General features: G+C 41.0%; 1 protein-coding gene across 2 annotated transcripts in view; it reads left to right on the top strand.

Moving 5' to 3' along the window:
* The window catches only part of med30 (mediator complex subunit 30), a 54,278-nt gene extending 31,524 nt beyond the window's left edge, over positions 1–22,754 (top strand). Inside the window, exons 5-6 of one of the 2 annotated variants that reach the window (XM_086279710.1) lie at positions 21,199–21,282; positions 22,128–22,754. In XM_086279710.1, coding sequence (XP_086135836.1) covers positions 21,199–21,282; positions 22,128–22,199 — 156 coding nt within the window. In that variant the 3' untranslated portion in view covers positions 22,200–22,754. Of the gene's footprint in view, positions 1–11,375; positions 11,475–21,198 lie in introns of both variants that reach the window. The other variant, XM_086279712.1, reaches the window with a different exon arrangement.
* The last annotated feature ends 634 nt before the right edge of the window (positions 22,755–23,388 follow it).

The following is a 23,388-nucleotide window of genomic DNA, read 5'->3' as shown; positions in this document are numbered from 1 at the left end:
TATTCAAATAAGAAAAGGAGAAATTAAAAGCAAAGGGATGTTTGTAATTTCAAATAGAACAGGCATCCACTGTCTGGCTTTGCTCTTCTCTCCTCTCTGGACCTGTCTGAGCTTGCTGCCGGCTCGGTGTATATAATGAATTCTAGTGTTACTGGTGCTTAGTTTTATCTAAGAGCAGGCGCGTATTCTGCCGAGGCCTGATGATAAACAAACGCAACCACCTCACTGTAATAAGACCAGGAGAGAGGGATACTGCTTGACTGGCAGATGTTCTCGCTGTGTTTTTCTTTTTTAATTTCTTTTGCTTTGCTCCGATTCCCCGTCTCTGTCCTTTTTTTGTCTACCTTTCCACTCACGCAGACATTACTCCCCCTGCTGTGCTCCACTTTCTCCCCCTCCTTTTCATACCTATTTCTCTCTCTCTTTTCTATCCCTCTATCCCTGTGTCCCTCTATTCCCATGCTCTCCAGCTATGTTCAGGCTCCAGAATTAGTACGCTGTGCACAGTGGGTGTCCGTACCTCTGTCTTATTAGCAGCCTCATATGTGGCCCATTACTAGCTCTTTGTATGCCGAGGGCTTTTTAATTGTTTTGCTGGGGTCAGAGGGGCATTGTAGCCGCAAAGCTCTTGCAGGGGTGGTATCAGAGCGTTTATTTGGGGAGGGTATTTTGCAGCATTTTGTTGCGTTTTGTTTCAAATGTAACCCCAATTATTTCTGTTTTGTGTTGCACTGTTTAAGGGCTATGTAAGCAATTAGAGAAGCAGAGTTTTGCTGCTATTGTTTGACTGCTGTTTACTCAGACGAGCAGCCATGAGAGTTGGAAAACCTTGTTCAGCTTGTATTGTGCACATAATTTGCACAGGTTACTTGTTTAACTAAAAAAACCACATTAAGCCTTTTATATTTTTTTGTATGCTTTTGAAGCTAATTTTAGCATAAACTGGAAAATGTAGGATGCGCGTCAGAGGTTAATTTGTGTGAAAGAGGTTTCAGTAAAGATGAAGCTGGTCAGTAAAGAGAGATGTCTTTAATTTAGTAAGAAGGAGACTAGTGCTGGGGCACTTTCAGGTCACCAGGGTTTCACTAAGAGTCTGAGTAAAAGTTTCAACTTATTTATAATGTAAGAAAAACAAATCCATTCTTTTAATGTAGATTTCTGTAGAATTGTTGATTGTTGCAGACAGCATTTATGTAAAAAAAATGCATGTCTCTTAAAAGACTGAGGGTTTTTTTGTCAAGGAAGTTATTTGTATGGTGGTGTGCTCCTAGGTTTTCTCAGTGTAGATTATAAATAATAGCAAGGTACAAGAGAAGGTTGAGGATATACAGATGTTTGAGGACAGAGGTTAGGATCCTGATGGCCAGAGGAAAGAAACTTTTTCTTAGCTTCTCGTTTGCATCAAAAATAATAGCAAAAAACAGGACAGCACAAGTTTAAAATAGATTCTTTAATAAAGATTACATCCAGTTTATGCCATATATGCTTTCAATCAATGTTCCAAGTACATGTGGGAGGAGGTCAAGTTATTCTAGCAAGCTTCTAGGCTCCATAATATATCAGAATCCAGCCTACAGTGCATCATGTCTATCTTCTCTATTCATCATATTTCATATTAGTGGAGACTGCATGAAACATAATGGCTGAAACGTGGTGTTTATTAATGAGGTGGTAGGAGTAGTAGATGTGGTGTAGTAAATGTAGATGTGTTGGGATTGTAGATTGTTGTTGTTGAATCAAGCGCTTCCCTTCTTTTCTCTTTGTACCAAAGTCTGGAGGAGGCTTTTGTATCAGTCACATCCTGGGATGCACCTCCTCCTCCTCCGGTGCAGCGTTAGGCCAAGTTCCAAGCTTACAATAATGTGTAGTCCAGCTGAATGCATCATGCATAGTTTAAAGTTTTATGTAGAAAAACTTAAAACTAAGGTGTATGGTAGATGTGCTTGAGTTTTAACAAATTTGTTCTGTAAACTTATGACTTACTAATCAAATAAAAACACACAGCCACATCTCTGTGACTCTCCCATTCTCCACTTTTCGACTTTCTGTTCTCTTCCACTGAAGAAACATGCGTTGTTGTTTACTATTTGTGTTTGATCTGTGCATCTTTGTTCTCCATTCATTTGTCTCTTTGCTTTTGGTTGCCGTTTTCTTACATCTTGCATTGGGCTGTGAAATTTTATTCACAAGTGCAACTTTGGACGTGTCCTAGTGGCCAAAATCGACAAAGTTATTTAAAGTAAAGGTAAATGATCGATCGGTTTAACTCTGCATCTTGCTCTGTGGCAGGGGCTTGTAACCTTTACTATCAAAAGAGCCATTTAGTATAAAGTATAAATTAGCCCATCAACATAATTATTAGGGGCAAATACTTTAACTACTCGTGACTACGCAGCAGTGGGTTGTTTGTGATAATTTAGTAGTTTTAAGTGGATTTTGACTACAATAATACAGGTTTTTAAAATTATTTTTATTGCTGCCAAACTGAGAAGTGCAGGTAAATAAATATCTATTAGCATTTTTTAACAGGCAGTTTGAGAATGGGAGGAGATGCGAATCTCTTTATGGTTGGATCAGGAAGGGCATCCAGCATTAAACTGGGCCAAATCGACCATGCAGAGCTACCCATCGTGGTGACTCCATCCATAGAATGTAGCGGTTAATGTAGCTTTAGGAATACTTTGAGAGATAATTCCTGTAAGGCTATTCCTGTAATCTCTGTTTGTGCAAATTAATCAGATTAAAACTAGATAACTTTGATAATAATTAAATTAAAACCGATTAAAAGCTTTTAAAGTAGTAAAACCAAAAATTGTCTAGCCACAAATCAAGCGAATAAAGGAATCAATTTCTCTTAAATCCTCTATTTTCCTCTACAGTGTTTATTTCTTGAAGGGACTCACTGTGGATACATCCATGCTAACCACTGCTATAAAAGATCAACTAAAGTATAAGTATAGCAAACAAACTGACAGACAATTAGGTTTAAAAACTTTAAAAAATAGACACTGTTCTGTTTTCTTATCCTTCCAGAAATCAACAAGCACAGGTTCTGTGAGGTGTCTGTTGTCTGTTCACCCCTCCACTTTTCATAACACTTGCTACTCCTCCTACAATATTGATCAAAGCTAATCAAAATTACAAAATGACACCCTAATGGATCTTTAAATTTTGCTCAAGGTTACATTTGATGCTTTATGAATAATAGCTTGTAAATTGTGATGGATGAGGAGCTGGATGGATGAACGTGTCCGTCACTGACGTTATGGGTTTGTCAAAGCTGGAGGTGGGAAAAAGAGCTATGTTTGGTTCTGGAGCTGAGTGGTTGTGACCTCCTGGCCCCTGCAAACAAAGAAAACGTGTCAGTTCTCTAGATTAGATTATTGGTGTTGAAATTATTAGAACACCAACTCATTTGAGGTCCAACAGGTCGATGTTGAGCAGAATGAAGAATAAGGTGCCGAAGAGCCAAATGTAATTTCCCCCATGCATGTGTGCTGGGATTGGCTGGGCTGGGAAGTTGTTTGTTTTTGATTGTTTTGCAATCTACTGTACAGGGTGAGTTACAGTATAAAGGGCAGTTTGTGTGCGCTCGGTTCAGAGCATGTGGGTTTCCAATTCAGCACTCAGCAAAATATGGCAGCTAATATCAGAACCACGAAATCAAGGAGTAGACAACAAACAACAGCAGCCTCTCCCGTGTGCTGTGTAAGGGATGCGAATGGTTTGATAAGGTGCGTTTGTTTCCAGATTTAGCTGTAGTCAGGGTTTGTTGTCAGGAGCTGATTGAGGATCTGTGCTGTGACTGCCAAAGGGCATGTTACATCACCCGAAAGCCTGCTATGTTTTGTTTTGCGTCAAACCCTGTCATCACTTTCCATTCCACTTTTTATTTAGTAAAGGGAAAGCTGCTTGCTCAGGAGCTGGTAGAAATGTGTACATTTGAACTTCAGAAACTGCTTTCTGTGTATGTGAAGAGTCTATTAGAGTTTTGATGAGGGTGAGGCACAAGTAACAGGCTGTTACTCTTTTGAAACTCTTCCCTGCACTCAGTAAACAGCATCTCCTGTGAGTGCATTGGAGGCTTTAAATTGAAATTACCTCTCTTTTATCTTTCCTGAAATCTGCCTGCCTTTCTCTTTTTCTCACCCTCCCCACACTGCTGCTTTCACTCTTAAAACGATGGAGTTAATTAGAACCGATATTACTTTTTGGAGACGTGCCACAAAAGAGCTGATTTTAAGTGTATGTGAGTGATTGTGCCAATTTAACACATCACTGCGTCACATGATGCTTTTCATGTATGAAGAACTGTTTTTGGCACCTGAAGAACTTTTTTTTTTTTTTTTTTTTTAAATTTCGGAGGAATCCTTTTCTGCCCATTAAAACCCCTTGAAGTATCATGTTTACTTAGAGTGTGAGAGGTGGTGTTCGGCTTGGCCTCAGATGATATAAGGTCCTGACAGACATCTGAGAGAGATGAAAGAAACAGGTCCTGTCTGCTCTGAGATTGAGACGGCGGGGTATCGCTCTTCAAATACTGGCTTCAAGCTCTCACTTCTCACATGTTCACACAAACCCATTAAGTGCACATAGCATGAGCAATTTATATGTAATAGGTAAATAAACAGAAAACTCGCACATCATCCGCTACAAGCCAGCTCTGCAGCAAGCCTGCAGAGCCGGTGTCAGCTCTCCGAAGCTACTTCCACATTCACCTCTCCTCTTTAGACCGTGTCAATAAGCTAGCTAGTTAGCAGCACAGGTTCAGCTGACTGTAGCTGTTTACGTTTGTGTCTCCAGGCAGAGCCTAACTGATATTGATCAGTCAAAACAAGTCAGTCTTTTTGATTGCTGTTAATATGGGAATATTATGGGAATTGATATTAACATGGGAATTGTGAATATGAAAGCATAAAATGGCTGGACGGGTTGCTTCCTTTTTTGTTTTGATGACAGTTTATGAAAGAAAAAAGATAAAATATCATATATACAAAGGTGAATACAGTAAATGGCAGTACAATATATGCAGACATGTGACAAAGAGTTTTCAGAAGACTCTTTGTAAGCCTCAGTTAGCATGTTACATGTTAAAGTTCATGACAGTCCAGTTAGAAAAACACTGAACAAGCCTGACTTGTTTGGAAGGATTTCCAGGAGAAAACATCTTCTCTCTAAAATGAACATGGCTGCACTGCTTTGCTAAGATGCAGCTTAACAAACCACAAGCCTTCTGTAACAAACACTTGGACAGAAAAGACCAAAGTGGAGATGATTCACCATAATGCACGGCGACATTCTTGGAGAAAACTAAATATAAACAGAAACACTTCATCCCAGCTGTCAGGCACGGTGATGGTGGGTGATGATTTGGGCTTATTTTGCAGACACAGAACTTGGGTGCTTTGCAGACAATGAGTCGACCCTGACCTCTGTATATCAAAGTATTCGAGGGTCAAATGTGAGGCCATCTGTCTCACAGCTACAGTTTGGCTAAAAGTGAGTAACTCATATTTATAACTCTATACTTACAGGATTCTGCCTCTGTATACTTACCAGCCCTCTTTAATAGGTACATTATCAAGATGATTGCAAAGGGGGAAAATGCTTAAAAGCAAACAAGAAGAAAGTGAAGCAATTGGGTTTTTCTACTATGTTCTGCAGAATGTTTTAGAAGCGTGCCAAAAGCTTTTCTCTCCTCTACTAAAAACATACACCTTGTCTATTTTTGATGTGAGTCATGAAAAGCTGCACAGCACAGCTGGAGAACAGGGGAGGAGGTCAAACAAAAGAGCGGTCTAAAGAATATGCTCAGGCTTCTAAATAAAAACGTTGCACAGACCAAGCAGAACACAGAATGTAATGCATTCGTCCCAGCATGTCTCTGCCACTATATAAATACAGTTAAGTGGAATTTAATATCACCCACCATCATGTTTTAAAAATAATATGGCATTGTCCCTCATAGCCGTGCATTTGTTATGTATTGTTAATGTTATGTTGTTTTCTAATCTGTTTGCATTCTCTTCACACTGCAATCTGCTGCAGTTAGCAATCAATTCAGGAGCTCACATGAGCTAAATAGGACAAGAGAAGATATAAGAGTACCGTGCATGTGCATTTGTTTGAAAAAAAAGAAAGAAAATGAATTAATAATTATTCAGTGAAATTTTGCCAGAGGTTAAGTTGCTTGCATGGTTGCCCATCAGTAGTTTTAAAGCAACAGCACTTCACCCGCTCAGCCCTCATTCATTATTTTTGGGAACCAAATCACAGAGGAAAGCCCGATCGATGGGGCTACCTGGCAGAGACTCAAATGCTTTGGAGAGAGCGAGGAGGCGACTAGCCTCAGATACTGAATCGATTGCAACCATTCTGCATCAGTCGGCTGACACTGCAGGCTTTCCACCTCAATGCTGAGGATGTATTGAAAGAACCCCGTTGGTAGGTGTATGCAAGGATGACAACATGGCTATTGTATTTCTGCCACTGCTGGAAGAGAAAGCTTTTATCTGCTTTCAGAATCCCTTTAAAGGCCTTTACTCTCCTGAGACAGCCCATGCTAAACACAAAACACACTCGCACTTAAACCTTCCCATTGAGGAAAAAGCCATAAAGTTTATAAAGTCAATTAAGGCTTTTTTTTTTAACTGATGTCAGGCAAATTAAAGCTGCCTGGCCTCGCTCCCCGTGGGTATACTGTCAGATGGTAAACCAGGGCCCATTTAGTGTCACGGGGTTCCCCAGGCAGGGCGCAGAGCAGTAAGCCTCTTACTTACCCCCAACTCACTTATGCTTTTTACAAGTTCCCGTAGAGTGGCAATTTGTTTTTGTTTTATCAGGGAGTGACATTTTACTTTGGTGGAACATTTTTAATACACATGGACTCACATCATCAAGTGCAATCTGGAAGCATTCATGTTAAATTGTTCATTCAGAATCGTATACATTAATCAGCTTAGGGGAATTTACTGCAGCAGACTTTCTAAAGCGGCGCTAATCACTGTGAAACAAGAGCTGCGATGTCTAATTTGGACAGCAGAAATCAATGAGTTTCCTGCTGTGTCTGCCCAACGTATTGACTCACCGTGTATGTCCAATATTTGTGAGCTCAAAGCGATACGAGAGCAAATACATCATATATATATACATTATGCATATAGTTTAGTGGTGCAATGTGAACTATATTGTTTTGTGTGTAAAAATTTCCATCGTTAATATTTTCTATTTGGCAGCATGTGATACAGTTGTGATGCTCTGTGTTGTCATGTTTGTGCTGGCGCATACCATCGAGGTTGCATCATGAATATTCTGTCTGCTCTCCAAATGCTGTCAACTGGATAGCCTCTGGCTAGGGCGCAGAGATGCACAGTGGCCTGAAACTAGACTGTGCTTTTGAATCTTGAATGCTTTCTTAGGTAAAAATACATGCACATGGAAAGGTAGGAGAGGGTCTGCACATACAAAAATAATCAACGTCTCACTTTTTCAAAACTGATAAAATGTGAAAGTTGTTTTTTTTTTTTACTGTGAGCCTGCCTTTAGTACAAACCGGGCATGGAGTCAAGCCGAGCCTGTAATTCTGGCACATCAGCTGATAACAGCTGATCTCAGCGCCAGTTCACAACAGCTGATAGCTCAACTGATACCCTCCTGCACATCCTCTGGCTAATCTCATATACTGTGTGCTTTTTAAGTTCAAGCTTTAGCCTGCCTACTTCTGCCGTGTCCTCTGCAAGCTGCTCTGCCACCCAGCCCACCCCCTCCTCCTCCTCCACTGAATCAATATCCTATTTATTATAGCCTCAAATCTATATCACAATTTTGCAGTGAAATTTGCAATGATATTTAACATGATATAGAAAATGAATACTGACCAATGTTTTCTGGGTGAGTGCCGCTTGCAGGCAGCAGCATTTACTTAGTGCAAATAAATGAAGGGCTTTTCATCCGTCATCAGTGAGCTAGTGTTAGTGATGTCAGTGAGTTTAAAGTATAAATCTACTGAAACAAGGTGCCAGCAGGTGAAGCATTATAGCATTATGCACTGTAATACAGCATGAGCCCACGTAGTGCTTTCCATAAATATTTAAAAAGAAGTATTACAAATAGCTGCTTAATAGTTTAGTTTAACAATAACTAAAGTAACTTAACCTTCCACAATATTGTCACATAAAAAATGTTTAATGAAAAATATTTTCTACCTTTTGGTCTCTCCGTTGCCATTCTTTTAGCAAGGTCAGTAATTTCCATCCACTATTTGCTCTACCTGTCAAATGAAGTGCACCTATCAGCTATTGCATTTGATTCTATGTTTTTGCCTTGAGTGGTAAAACAAGCTTGTTTTTTTGTAGCTCCCTTTACAGGTAAAAAAAATCCTTAGTAGGTGATGACATGGGCTCTGGCTTTCCAGCATGTCTAGGCTTGCCTCATTGTTTTGGGGGAAAATAAAAGCGTGGTGTTTCTATGTCAGTGATATTGTGATGTGACAGTTTATTGCATTAAATGTGATGATATGGCATAGCCCTTATCTGTTATTACTGATGCCTGCTCTGTTCCAGACTGGGGGTCCTGCTGCTGGGACCTTCCCATACCACAAATAATAAATTAATGCAGACAGATTAAGAATCGCTGTAACTTTTGACTTAACTGTGTCTAAATGAAATATAATATAACTCACATTTAAGCAGCTATAACAGAAACTGTGTTACTAGGTAATGAATTCAAACAAAGTATTTGACTGAATATTACAGGAATGTTGAACAAAGCATGAAAAGATAAATAAGTTGAACAACCCTGTTCTTAAAAACTACATTTTTGATACAGATATCATTTTTCAAGTAGTCCTTGAATAATTTCCTGTTGGCTTTACAAATAAATATCTCGACTTGTTATTTTTATGCACATAAAATGCAATCAGCAATCAAACAGTGTAGGGAAATTCTCGCACCTTACTAAACATTCTAAGGTGAGGTAAGGAATCTGCGGCTTCAGTTAAGCAGCGATTAATGATATAATCAAAAGGACAACCCATAGCCTTATTACACTCACGTTTTCAGTCACGTTACTGGCAGTTTGCCACATATCACCAGTGGACTTAGTCTGTGCACCACTTTTAAACTAAGTTCTTAAAGGAGTTGGTGACTGCAGATCATTGCAGCTTATTTTTACTCATGCTGCATATTCTGTGGAACAATCTAAATGATTGATTACCCAAGCCATTTTCATTCACTTGTAATAAATATGCAAAAGTTAGGTTGCGAAATAATCAGTAGAAGGTCCCGAAAAGATTTTATGCTCATCAGCGTTATGGCTGCATGGACAGAGATTATAGCACTTTAAGAACAGAGCCTGGAAGCTTTTACTGTAGACACTCTCGATGCTAAACGCGTTGGCCCCATGAGTTTGCTTTGTCCTAATTCTTCTTCCTGAACGAGAGTTACAATTCCTTCAGGAAATGAGTCATTTCTACATAATTTAGGGGATCACTGGATTCTGGGGGGAAAAGAGCACCTTTACACATAGCTGTGGCTCTTCTCCATGTTTCCTGTCACGCTTGTTATGAATAATAAAATTTAATTAAATTTCACTCCGGCGCAGGCACCCAATCTCAATCTCGCTGTCTGAGGATAGCCAGGGGGTTTGCTTTAGCCTTAGCAAACCTTGTGGAAAAGGCAGAAGCTGTTTTTGTTCACTTCGAGTTGTGGGTTGGGCGATTAGACGAATATGTATCAATGACTGGCTAAACCCACTGCTAGCTAGACTATTTGGGTCATTTTTCTCATGATTTATGTTGTTTTATTTTAAAATTTATAGTAATCTTCAGCGCTGTCAATAATTACTTTATAAAGCACAGTTACTGAATAGCCACAAGGTGGTGCCTTCTTACTTTTTAATGTGTTAAGCTTTAGTTGACACCGCCCTGACACCGCACGGTCAGTTTACTTTACTGTAGAACAAAGCACCAGTCTAACTGCCTTCACACCAGTGTTGCTGATGAATTTCTGAGCTAGCACGCTAGCCCATGCTAGGTAAGCTAGCAACTTGTAGGTAGATGGTTTTCCCTTCCTTTATGTCTTCCTACTTGCTGGTTTTCTGTGCTTTAAAATAAATATTTTTTGTTATCTTGGTAAATTTTTTTTAAAAACATTCTGGCAGTATTATGGTATATCATTATATTTCCTTTATATAGGTTTGCAGTGCTCTCGCTGGCCACTTCATTAGGTACACCTTGTTGGCACTGGGTTAGAAACACTTTTAGATTGACATGACAGACTTACAAAGTTGCTGTTCCACCACATCCCAAAGGTGCTTTATGGGACTGAGATCTGGTGCCTGTGGAGGCCATTCGAGTACGGTGAAGTCACTGTTGCGTTCAAGAAAGCTGTTTGGGATGACCTGAGCTTTGATACATTACCTGGTTGGGTAGAAGATGGGTACACTGTGGTCATAAAGGGATGGACATGAATGATGTTCTGTTAGTACTAAGGGATCTGAACAAAGCAGATATTGAGACTCATCAGACCAGGCAATAATTATCTAATCTTCTATTGTCTAATTTGGGTGGGCTTGTGTCAATTGTAGCCTCAGTTTACTCTAGATGGCTGGAGTGTCACACAGTGTGTCGTCTGCTGCTGGGTTAACATGTTGTACATTCAGAAATGCTTGTCTGCATACCTAGCTATATAGTCGGTCCCTAAAAGGATACCTGCTTTTGGCTTAGATTTAATGTCACTTTTGTTGAGGAATGTTTTTTGATCTAAGTCAAACACAAGGTTTGTTGGTTCTGAAGTGCTGCTTTGACACAAACTCCATTTGGACTGATTCTTCCAAACCACCTTAGTCTTGATTAAAACCTTTCTGTGTCTTTACCTCGCTTGGTTCATGGTGTGTGGAGGAGCTGCCTGAGCCCTGTCTGCAGTGAAAGCTCAGTACATTGTTAGCACAACCAGATGGGAAGCACAAGTCTCTTTTTTTTAAACCAAGTGGAAAACCATATATTTGGAGTAAATTATGATTAGAATATCATCCAGTTCTGGTTAAACAAACAAACAAACAAATAAAACAACCCCCAGAAAGTGATTTTGCATTATTTTTTCGAAGGAGTAAGAGCATGAATACCTGCTGCTCTCTCGCTGGACTGACAGTGTTTGAAGGTTTTAATTTATTTTATGATTTATAATGGCTGATGTCAGGCATGATGAAAAAGATCAAAGGATTTTGAGTGTGTGGATGGTAATAGTTGCAAATGATGATATAGAAGCGGTCATATTTCATGAAAAATCATTCATATGACTGTTTAAAAAAGGGTAAAAAGGTCTCCCATCTTCTCTTCTCTTCTCTTCTCTTCTCTTCTCTTCTCTCCTCACTCACAGACACTTACACTTGTAATTCCCAGCCAGATCCATTGGAGTAAAAGCTGTGATTTGAGTTGCCGGCGACAGGCCGGATTAGCAGAAGAATCCTGAGTGAAGGCAGGTTTTTGCTTCACTTGCTACATTCCTCTGTGTGTGTGTGTAGTATTATTTTTTTTAAATTGAAGTCTTTTCTTTCCAGCCCTTCATCAAAAAGCCCACAAGAGATTTTAATGTGCTCAAAGAAGTGTGGTGGTCGTGTTTTTAATTGCAGATGAAACACGGTAAATGGTTAAAAAGCAGGTGAATACTTCATCCTATTCACACAGTAATATAATTGTCAGATTAGCTCGATTTTTCTGTAATGTCTAAGGGATAAAAATAACCCCTCCCCAGTCAGCTTTAACACAGAAATAATGCAGCAGAATTAATTCATATAGAGATGGCAATTATCAAGCTCGATAACCCTGGAGACGCCCTGTTGTTTGATGGCCTACATTCGACAAATCCCGAGTGTTTACAGATTTAGGTTTTGTGCTGAGTTGTTGCGCCTGACTGTTGATGAATGCCGTATTGAAGGTGCGCAAAGCTATTCACTTTAATCGAAAGCAATCTCCAGTGGGCCTACACTGATGTGAATGTATGAATATATTTGTCACTAATGGATTTCAGGTCAGGGAATGTCCTTTGGTGGCCTGAGTCAGAATCTGTCTTGACATGACACACAGATATAGTCGTTAGAGCTTCTCTTGTGGCAAACTTTCAGTGGAACTGAATTTTAATGTAGTGATTTCGATGAAAAATTCATTTTTTTCCTCCCCTTTTACTTCTGTCTTTCACTTGTCTACCGGGGACAGCAGCTTTGATCTAGTTTGGACGAGTGGGGCGGATGGGGAGCGTGATGTAGGAAATCAGAGAAAGGCAGACAGGGATGGAAGAGACAGAGAAATATCCTTCATCCATTAAACAAACTGGTATATGGCTCGGTAACCAAGACCTCATGTGTCCACTCTCCATTTCGTGTCCTTTATTTGTACATCTCATCATTTTCAGACATATTCAGCCGACCTCTGAATAATCAATGGTCATTTTCTCCATGAGATCCAAACTGGTAGTTTTTTTTTAAGTTGATGGTGAATAAGATACCAGATACTGTCTGGATAAAAGCTACAGATACTGATGGATCTCATCAGTGTGTGGCTCAGAGCATGTATAGGATGGTTTTCTTTTCTTTACAGAGCAGCAGCGTACAGTGACACAGATACTGTAGCTGCTCGTCTTATCTGTGTCACTTTCATATCAAAGAACAACACGAGAATCTTATGAAGTGTCTGAAGTATAGAAGGGAACATGAGCGTATTATACAGTAGCCCTGGGAGGTCAAACGCATTGGAACTTAACGAAACGCCAGCAAATAGAAAAATGCGAAAACGCAATAAAACACAACATAAACAGAAATAACCCACAAAACAACATAAAGAGACAATAATATGACCTGTGTAATGATTTAACAGCTCAGCTAACACCTAATAGCAAACATCTATAGTATTATATATCCTCCACTCAGTCCTGTAAAGGTTAATATACTACATTATAGATATATCACTCCTGCACACACAAAGTCGTACTCTTTAATATTATATATAATACAATATTGCTTTTGTTCTTTCTTTTGGTTTTATTACTCATTTGTTCTGCTGCATGTTCTGTCTTCTTCAAAATAACGTGTTTTTTTTAAAAGTAAGATTTAAAAAAAAGGTCACGCTGCTCTTTGGCTCTGGTTTCTCCGTCTTCATAAGCATGTTTTTTTCCTCTTCTTTTTTTAAATAGAAATTTGCTATTACTGTGTATAAATCAGAGGTAAAGTACAACACAGACAGGTACTCTGACATGTCTTTCATACTTAGTGGAGGTTACAGGGATGGGAATTGGATTTCTCCCACTGCTGCCAAAATGTTTAATCTCTTTAGATGATGTGTTCCCAAAACTATGTCCGATAAACAGCTCTGTGAGTCCATGTGACTTGTTTACAAGGCTCATTCTGCGTGCAACTTGCCTGTGCTTTGAAAAACACATCTCACCCCGGCCTGTCCTCTGCCCAGATGTTCTGCAAGTGCACCTGAGAGCGTCCTGCAGTTGGACATTAGCATGACCTTCTCTTCCTACTCTCAGATTCCACACACACACACACACACACACACACACACACACACACACACACACACACACACACACACACACACACACACACACTAACAAATTCACTCAGTTGGGTACCCATACTAGCGATGCACTGACCTGACTTTATTCTCTCTATAAAAATCATATTTATTTGACCTTTGCTGAGTATTGATTCACTCTTTTTCCAAATCTAAAACCTGTCAACCTCTGCCATATTCCCCTTTATATGCAGTAAGATGAGGCGGTTGTTACATGGCTTTGGCTGCAGTGTTATTATGTTCAAATACAGAACCTGCAAACAGCACCGAGCTTCTGTGATAAACGGTGATCGCGGCTGCAGTGGCTTTCTGTCCGCACAGCAGATAAAGTAAAAGCCTTTTTTTTTTAACGTAACAGCGTGACTTGCGTTCTCCTTTTGAATCATTGATTTCTGCAAACCACAGATGTCTTGATTCTGATTTTTAACGTCCAAAGTAAAAACTGTGGATAAATCACCTGCACGACAGAGACTGATGCACACAAACACACCCTTATCCTCCCACCCTTTCCATGTACACACACACACACACATCACAACCTAAACACTTGTTCTGGACCATTATTTTCACTCCCCTCATCTCGCTGCTTCTCTTCTGGGCGTGCCAATCACAGTTTCTATCTCAGGTCGCTGTTCTTTTAAGCTCTACCGCAGACTACTACCAGCGTTTCCAGGTTATACGAAGCAGGTAGGAAGTCTCCCAGTCTGCAGGAGGCCCTCGGAGACAGGACTCAGACAGACATGAGTTGTTGACTGGCCACCCTGCAGTGGGCGATGGCCTGTCAGTGCTCTTGCTGTGGATTGAAAGGACATCAGAACATTATTGTGGGTCCGAACATAGAGAAACGAGGGAGCGTATTTGCTGGATTCCTGAAGTGTGTGCAAAACGCCTGGTAATTCAGACAAAGAGGAGACAGTTCAGAGTTCTTTGTTCTCTATTGTAAACCCTTTCTCCAAATATTGCATTATAGGTGTGAAGGATTAGAGTTCCGCTAATTATGAGGTTATGAATGGAATTATATCTCCCTGAGGTTGCCGAATCATTACTGTGATAATAGCAGTCTTGTTATTCATATATCAAGATATGCCAGCGAGCCTTTTATAATAAATGTGCTGTGAAGGCTTTGCTGCCTCTATAGTCTTATTTCCACTGTGAAAAATGTATAATTTTATTGCCTGCTTTCAAAAAAAGCATAGGGCACAATTTTGTGGAAGAGTCTGTATTCAAAAGTGAAGACAAAAAATGCATCTTTGAAGCCATATGTGGCTGTTTTATTCTTAAAAAGCAAGATGAAAAACATATTTCTGAGTGCAGCTCCTTTTTTTGAAGCTTCATGGAGCAAAAAGTGTTTCACTTTTTTTTTAAAAAAAAGGGGAGCAACGTTGTATTCTTGGAGGAAGATTACAAAGACTCTGGGTATCGTCTCATTAATACGTAAATGACCGAGTTATTTCAAGACTTGCTTGTCAGATTAATGAGGCATATCCCTTTTAATACACACTCACTGCCATCTTCTCTCACACACACACACACTTAAGACTCAAAGTGTAAGTTGGAGAGATAGAAGGTAGGATGGAGTAAGAGAGCTTGAGATGCTTTTAGAGCCCCCCAGAGAGAGGGGAAGAGTGAGGGGGAGAAAGACTGGAAGGCTTCCAAATGTTCCACTGTGGAATATCTTCAAGGACAATCAGCTAAACAGTTGATATTAAAAGAGCTGTGTGAAATCGATTGCTCAAGGTGTTATCTGCGCTGCAAAAATGGCTGGTAATTAGTCATGGCTAAAGGAGTGTTAGCGAGAGAGTGAGATGGATTTAATCTTAATAGATTTCACTGCACTGCAGATACAGTAGCTCCTGAGTGAAGGAGCTCTCCTCTTTCTCTCCCCCTCACTCACTCTGGATATCTATCAGAGGAGAAGCGGCTGAGCGAGTCGCTGTGATGTACTGCTGCTGCTTGATTTGCCCAAACCTCCAAATGGCAGAGTTATTTTTTCAAAAGGCACATTTGGCAGCTGTACTCACTTTTATTCTTCTGGCTCTCCAGCGACAGCAGCTCAGGAGCTATTATTTGTTTATGTATAAAGCTTGGGCAATGAGGCACTTCAGTCCATGGCAGCTGTTGACTTAGAGATCTTGGTGCGGCATTTAGAGGCAATCAGCGAACAAAACCCTGAGTGACTAACTGGGAGATTGTGTTGTTTGCTGCTCTGTGATGTACCGGTACCCTCCCGAAACAGGCCAGATGCGTGTGTTAGTTTAGCGATTAGTGGGGCGAGGATTGATGAAGTGAGCTGAAGCAGGGAGTGTTTGGGAGAGATGTCAGCAGGCAGGTGAGGAAACTTTGTTTATTGTGTGCGAGAGAAATACCTGGAGTTAAATGTGGCTTTGAAGCTTTTATTAAGCCTCCTGCCATACACATTTCAGAAAGAGGAAAACAAAACACATTTCATATGTTCTGTCCATCCACAACGCTCTGCAGCTAATTTCCTCAAGGGACCTCAACTGGGGTCTAATTCCAACATTTACCAGTAGCAGTTCAGAAAAAGATAAAGAGATAAAAATTAATATTAAGATGAATTTAGTTCGTTGGGATGGCCCTCCGCAAGAGTCCCAGTTTCCCTTGTAGCCCCTTGGGAATATTATTAATATTTGTCCACCCCTGATGGTCCAACCCTGTGTTGATTTTCCAGTCTGGCCTCTGACAGGAAACTAATCTGAAGAAAAGCAGAAAGTCAAAAATGAAATGGCATTACTGCTGGAAGCTTTAACATGGGAGTCTGTGAGGACTGGAGCCAGCCGTTACAGAGACTGCACTTTTTGGCTTCATTTTTCAGCCTCACAGCTTTGTTGAAACCTTTTGAATATTTGAGTTCTAGATCAAGCCAGTGAGATAAATGATTTAAATGGCTAAATTACCTCCTCAACATGTCTTGAAGTTCTCCAGAGGCCTGGTAATGAACTAATCATTTGATTCAGGTGTGTTTGACCCAGGGTGAGATCTAAAACCTTGAGGCCTGGAGTTGGACACCCCTGTCCTAAACATAAGTTGGTTTGTGAATTCGCTTCCGTTACATGGTTGTTGAATTATTTGTTGATTTCATCTTGACCACAGTCTTAGTTTCACTCAATGAAAGTGACATTTTGTGAGTTTTGATTTTTTCTTAGGTTTTCTGCCAGTATATTTTCAGCCCGGTAGCTCACTCGGCTTAAACCGACGCCCTGCTGGGTCTAAGCCAGGGGTAGGCAACTCCAGGCCTCGAGTGCCGGTGTCCTGGAGGTTTTAGATCACACCCTGGGTTAACACACCTGAATCAAATGATTAGTTCATTACCAGGCCTCTGGAGAACTTCAAGAAATGCTGAGGAGTCATTTAGCCCTTTAAATCAGCTGTGATGTATCATGGACACATCTAAAACCTCCAGGACACCGGCACTCGAGGCCTGGCGTTGCCTACCCCTGGTCTAAGCAATGGGCAGTTTGTATTTTGAATATGTTTTTTGACATCAGCTACTAACCTTACATTTCCTAATGTATTTTATTCAATTCTTCACTTAATGTGGTTGATTATGAATTGTTCAGCTGACAGTTATAATCACCACTTGAGCAGCTGTACATCTAAAGTCTGAATTAGAGAGAGCAGCACCTACACAGCTCTTCTGTTTCCACAGACTTAACAGCTTTTCAGGTGAAAAACAAGCTTCTTATTCTGCGCAGCTCAGGAAACAGGCAGTTGCATTTAGTGCTGATTTTTCTCCACAATCCAGGACGAATTCTCACAATCAGATGTTGATTACCTACACCACTCAGCTTCACAAAGGAACTGATGCTAATTAGTAAATGTGAGCATGTTAATACAGTAAAGTTTTTTTTTTTTTTTTTTCTTTATGAACTGTGTTCATTTATAATACAGTGTCAAGCTGAGACAATATTATGCACAATGCATCGCGCCAGGCTGGACAAATATCCTGAAATATTGTTAATATGTATCAACACCTGTTGCAGACAAGCGCACACACAAGCAAAGAGAGTCACAAATACAGGTTTAATCACAACAACGGGGGATAATAAGGTCACAAGATGACATTTCAAACTGATGCATGACACAAGTCATCCTAACGACTGTATAACGAGCTCGATGTTGTTTAAAAGCCTGATAAATAAACAGTTTATTTATTTGTATGTCGACTGTGGCAAAGAGGTTGCTCTCATCTGAGGCAGAACTAAGCAGCCAGCCAACAGCTGTTTGTTATAGGTCAGATATTCACAAATAACTAGGCATGCGTATGGAAAATCTGTGTGCAAGTGAACAACATAGCATTGAGGCAAACCAATTACAGCACGTTTTCAGCTGAAGTTTGGATGGAAAAAGTGAAGGTGAAAACTGCATATGTCTCTGTGTCAACTAAAGAGGCTAATAAATACAAGCATGTAAAAAAAAAAGAGAAGAAGCTTGGACTGAAAGTGTGAGAATATTTCCACTCCATCAAAGTCTGTACTGCAGATAGTTACCCCTTGAAAATAGCTGTCCAAACATGTATAATGTAATTAAAAGTATTTATAAAAACAACTTTGCGGTTATTTGTTGTCATTTAATCATCACAGAGTTATGTTGGCTCATACGCCACAGAACCAGACAACCCTGCCCTTTTTTTTTTACTTCTTTGCCTGTCCCGTTTGGCTCTTTTGCATCAGAATTGTTGTCTAAAGGCAAAGAAAGATGCCCAACGGATTTACTTTACCAAACTGACCATCCCAGCCTTGCCGTAATGGTCCATTTGATTCACCTTTTATTGTTTATTTTATTTTCACTTACTGAATACGGGACAGACTTGACTGGGGGAAAGAAGGGGAGAAAGAAAGAGGGAAAGAGAAACAGCTGAGAAGAGGGACGGGGGAGAAGGGCAAAAAACAAAAACCAACAGAATGGGCAGAGAAGAAAAATGCATATATCAATCACCTGGATCACCTGCTGAGAAAGAAAAAAGAAAGCAAGCAGAAGAGAACAAGAGTAATAGAATAAACAGCATCACAATGATATATGGGAATATGACAGTAAATACTAAATATTAAACATTATTGTGCAGCACATAAGATCAACAGAACACAGTGTGCTTTGAGGTAGGAGCCAAAAAGGGTGTAGTTTGTGGGTGTGATCACCCGTGTGTACACCTGTGAGCATGGACGCGCTTGTTTTTTTAAAAGGTTCCTTCATGTAATAATCTGCTAGAGGGTGTGGGGGGGCCACAGCCCCGTCCTCCAGGGCGTGAAGCAGGTGTGGAGGAGATCAAAACTCCAGACATCCAGAGGCACCCAGAACACAAGAGACCATGGAAGACCAACAGAGGGGCAGCTGCGCCACTGTCCCAGAAAGAGCTGAGGAGAGTCCCAGATGAGGGCTCACTCAGCAGCCGCGGAGCAGAAGCCAGGGGGAGTTGCAGTGACGCGCCCGTGAGCTCCGCCGGCAGCCAGCTGCGCCTGAGTGACCGAGCCCCAGGCCGAGAGGCCGGGGGCACCCCACCTCTGAAGTGGCCCGAGCGAGCTCCAGGCTCCAGGCCCCGATAAGCGGCCGCCAAGGAGTGAGCCGGTGTGTACCTGGACGCCCATCCCCGGACACAAAGAACCACCAACGCACCGATGTCTGAGGGGGTCCGCCACTGGCAGGGGAAGTGGTGGTAGGGGGAGATAGGCCTCCAAACCTTGGAGGGCCTGAGATGTCCCCAGAGAGGTGGCGCCTGACACCCAACCTGACATATAGACACAGACATACAGGCACACACAGATACAAACATCCATTCCCACCCTCATGCTCTCATATGCACTTACTCCACACTCAACCAACGTGGAGACAGACATAAAGAGACGTTGTACACACGATCACACTCCCCAAGCGTACTCTACAAACCGGGTCTAGGTGCCCCCGCCCCTGGAGGGGGGAACTGCACCCAGACCCAGGTGGTGTTTCCCTTTTCCCTGCGGTGGGGGGAGGCAGACCGCCCCGACTCCGCAGCAGCAGGAAGGCTCCACACTCCAGACCGCAGTCGGACGGCCAACTCCTCCTCCTAGTCCTAGCCCCCCTGCTCCAGCAGGTCGCAGAGAACGGGGGTGAGAGAAGACTCCAAACCTCCCTCCACCCGGTCATTGTAGTGTTGATGCATGTGTGTTCTAAGGTGCATTTAAAACCCAGGAGGGCTTGGAGCTACCTGCCAGAGAGCAGCAGGTAAGCGCATGGTCCCTCCTGCTAGCCCTCAATGTCTACGTGTATTTAAAATTGAGAGGTGGGCAACGATGCCAGGGGTGGGGTGTACACCCTGATGGTACTTTGGACTCCGTGTATCGTGCCCACCCCCAAGATCCTATATGTATGTGTAATGAGAGTGTGAGTAATGTGAATGTCTAAGTTGTGGGATAAAATTAATACAGTAAAGTAAGATGTTGAACAAGGTAAACGTGATGCCTGCTAGATATTGGCACTGTTTTTCTTAGCAATAAGATTAAAACCACCAAAATGTTTAAGTACAGCAAGGATCATTTTTAACCAAAAGGTGGGGGCTCCGTAGTTTATGACAGACTGGGATTAAATGGTTCATTGTTGGAGACAATCTTCAGCTGCAGAGAAATGCACATTTTTTATTTTGCCGATCATTTATAGCAGCAGGATGGTGGATGAACGATTGACTCGAATTAACCCTCTAGGGTTTCCCCACACACAAACAACCAGAAAAGCCACTCAGCTGTACTTTTGTTTGTCAGAGGCCAAGTTTGAAGAAACAAAACACTTTATTTCATTGAAAAATGAATAAAATATTGGAAATTCACTTTCTACCATTTAAATTATTGATAATGTTATTTTGAGTTTACCGAAGCATGGCGTGCTTAAAAAAATTATATCCGCAACCTGCTTGTGTCTTACGGTGCAGATTTTTGGAGGAACCAGTTAAATACAAACTAAGCCCCTCGAGGGTTAAAGCGGGTTGTTTATCTTAATTAAGGAACAAGCTGCACATTGCCACCATGTGACTCATTTTGTAGGAACAATTGAGCCCTGTAGAACGGAGGAATAAGTGACGTAATCCTGCGCCTTTTACCGTGACGTTTTTCTAAACCACTCCCAAATCTGGCAGTGATTTTTGACACCAGCCCAAGTATCAGCAGTGTCCCCACTAAAAGCCTTTCCCAGTCAAAAGTTGTGTGTGTGCGTATTTTAACATTTTATTTGCCTTCAGAATAACTGACTAATACTAATTTTGAAAATATTTGTCGAGCCAGACTTTGTGGTTAGAACTTGCTTGTTTTCTAATGGGAGCGGCAAAGTGGCAGCGTCATTAGGAGCGAGATCACATCTGGAATTTATTTTTCTTCAGTAGCGTTTGTTAAGTAATTTATGTTACAAGGATTTACAGTGTTATAGTAAATGGTATGAATCAGCGTTTGTGTTGTTGTGGGTAGTAGCTGCAAACAAATCTGTAATTATTTGTGTGTGTATATAATTGCTTTGTTGGTTTTACACTGTTTAAGCAGGCCTTTTTTTTTTTTTCAGTAACCAAACTGCTCTCACATTTGTAGTTTTTATTGCTTTTGTATCTAAAACATGCTTTTTCCCATCTCTTTTCTATGTTTTTCCTACAGAAGCTGAAGCAGAAGAACCAGCACCTGAAACAGATCATGGACCAACTCCGCAACCTCATCTGGGAGATCAACTCCATGCTGGCTGTCAGGAGCTGAGCCACACACACAAACACACGTGTACAAGGTGCAATCAGAAAGTTTAGAGACGGTATCTATAAAATCTTTAAAAGTAAAGTAGTCTTTACGACAGGCTGCATCTCATCCACAGCTTCCAAATAACAGCTGTTGCTTAATATGAAGCTCATTTTGTGAGCAAGGATGATCTAAGCAAACAGCTTGTAGGGACTTACTTGTTCAGCAACAACACGAGGCATAGGGTGGGTAGTGGGTGTGTCAGTGTGGCCAAAGAACCTGTGCAATGTCACCACGAACCACCGAGCTGCCGTCGTGCCAAAGTTTGTGTTGGTTGAATCTTCTCCCTCAGGACGTTGCTGCAGACCTCATTGACAGTTTGACACTGTGGATGAATTCACAGTGCACACACTGAATGTTGAAGAAAACAATGCAAAGCATGCTCTTTGTCCTGCACTTCATGCTTTGGCACTTTAGGTTCTTCTCCTGCAAAAACAACCTGTTTAGTTGTTAAGGCAAAGCAAAACAGCCAACTAAAATCGATGATCTGCGAGACAGATTTTGGCTCATTCTGGAGTCTGTTGATAGATCTGCTTGCAGACTCTGAGACACTGTGCCTGTTTCACAGCATAAATGTGCACCTGCACGTGGATACAAAAATATCAATGACCCCTGACTCACAAAAGTTAATTTAATCACCCGTTCACATTCACATAATCAATGTCTCAGTCGATTCTTTCTCAACAGGCACAAGCTCAGATTTTTTTTGATTGCACCTTGTATGTAGGACATCCACAGGTACACATGGACTACAGATAATGGATTGGTGATGGGTTCTTAAACTGGATCTATGACAGGTTACCACAGACTGGCTGAAGCAGTGCTTCACAGAAGGAATTGGTACTCTAGCAATATCAAAAGGCTTCTAAAAGAAGACATTAAAGAACAGAGGATACACGAGAGGAGACAAATGAGGCCAAGACATCCCATGGAGGAGCCAGGGGATGGAGGGCACCGGTGTCATCAGCATGGCAGAAAATATTCTGTCTACCTCGACATTCAACATTACAATCAGCATTTTTTTCCTTCTCAGTTAATCTGAAGAGTTAATGTTTTATCTGTCTGTAGCTGCTAGCTCAATAGAGGGTTTATGCCTGTAGAGAAATTGATATATTCTATTTAATCCTTATATTCTGTTACATGCCTATGTTACAAATGTATATTGTACTTGAGAACTTCAATAAGAAAAAACACTGTGGCAAAATCACGAGACTTATTGTGAATATGTTGATCTTTTTAAAGTGGATGTTAGCTTATATTTTAATCCAACCGATTATCTGGTTCCAATTTTCATTTTCTTGTAAGTAATGGGGACAACACATGTTCAAGAACATTAGTATGCCAAGTGTACAAACAAGATTTTAGTAAAACAGCTTATTTACATCCGTAATCCTATAACAACTGAACTAAATCTTCCTGTGATTTTATTTTTTGAATCACTCTTTTTTTTGGTTTATTTAATCTGTATTTTCATTAAGCATTTCCCACAGTGTTGCTGTTTTAACACTGAGGGAAGCACAACTGAAGGGTACTAATGGACCCTCCTCATACTCTCTGATGGTAAATTCATTTGTGTTCTTCTGCTGGACCTCAGTACAGCATTTGATACCAGTTTGTGGATGTAAATGAGGAATCTTTCTCACACAGCGAGTCATGGAGTTCCTCAGGGTTCTGTGCCGGGACCTTTAATTTTTATATTGTACACACTTCTCTTAAGTGGTAGTATTACAAAACACAACATCCATTTTCATGGCTAATCAGATGAATCCCAGCTTTATTTATCCATGCAGTCACTCAAATCAGTTGGTTAAACTAAAGGCATTTCTTAAAGGCCTGGGTGAGCTCTAATTTCGTGCATTGTTGAAGTCAGCCCCAGCTGCCATGGAGTAAGAAGCAGGATACACTGCCTGTAGGGCTGTCACAGAGAGACAGACAGCCATTCACACCTGTAGGTAATTTAGAACCACCAGTTAACCTAATCCTACAAACTGCATGTCTTTGAACTGGGTGAGGAAGCCAGAGCACAGACAACTTGACGTAGGAAGGCCCCGGCCAGAT

The sequence above is a fragment of the Aulonocara sp. 'chitande type north' Nkhata Bay genome, linkage group LG22 (genome assembly GCF_057382095.1).
Source record: "Aulonocara sp. 'chitande type north' Nkhata Bay isolate Kocher_YH1m ecotype deep benthic linkage group LG22, A_spYH_male_GT1.1, whole genome shotgun sequence".
In the NCBI taxonomy this organism is placed as follows: Eukaryota; Metazoa; Chordata; class Actinopteri; order Cichliformes; family Cichlidae; genus Aulonocara; species Aulonocara sp. 'chitande type north' Nkhata Bay.
Note: the sequence above shows the minus strand (reverse complement) of the source record. Positions and strands in the feature narration are given on the sequence as shown.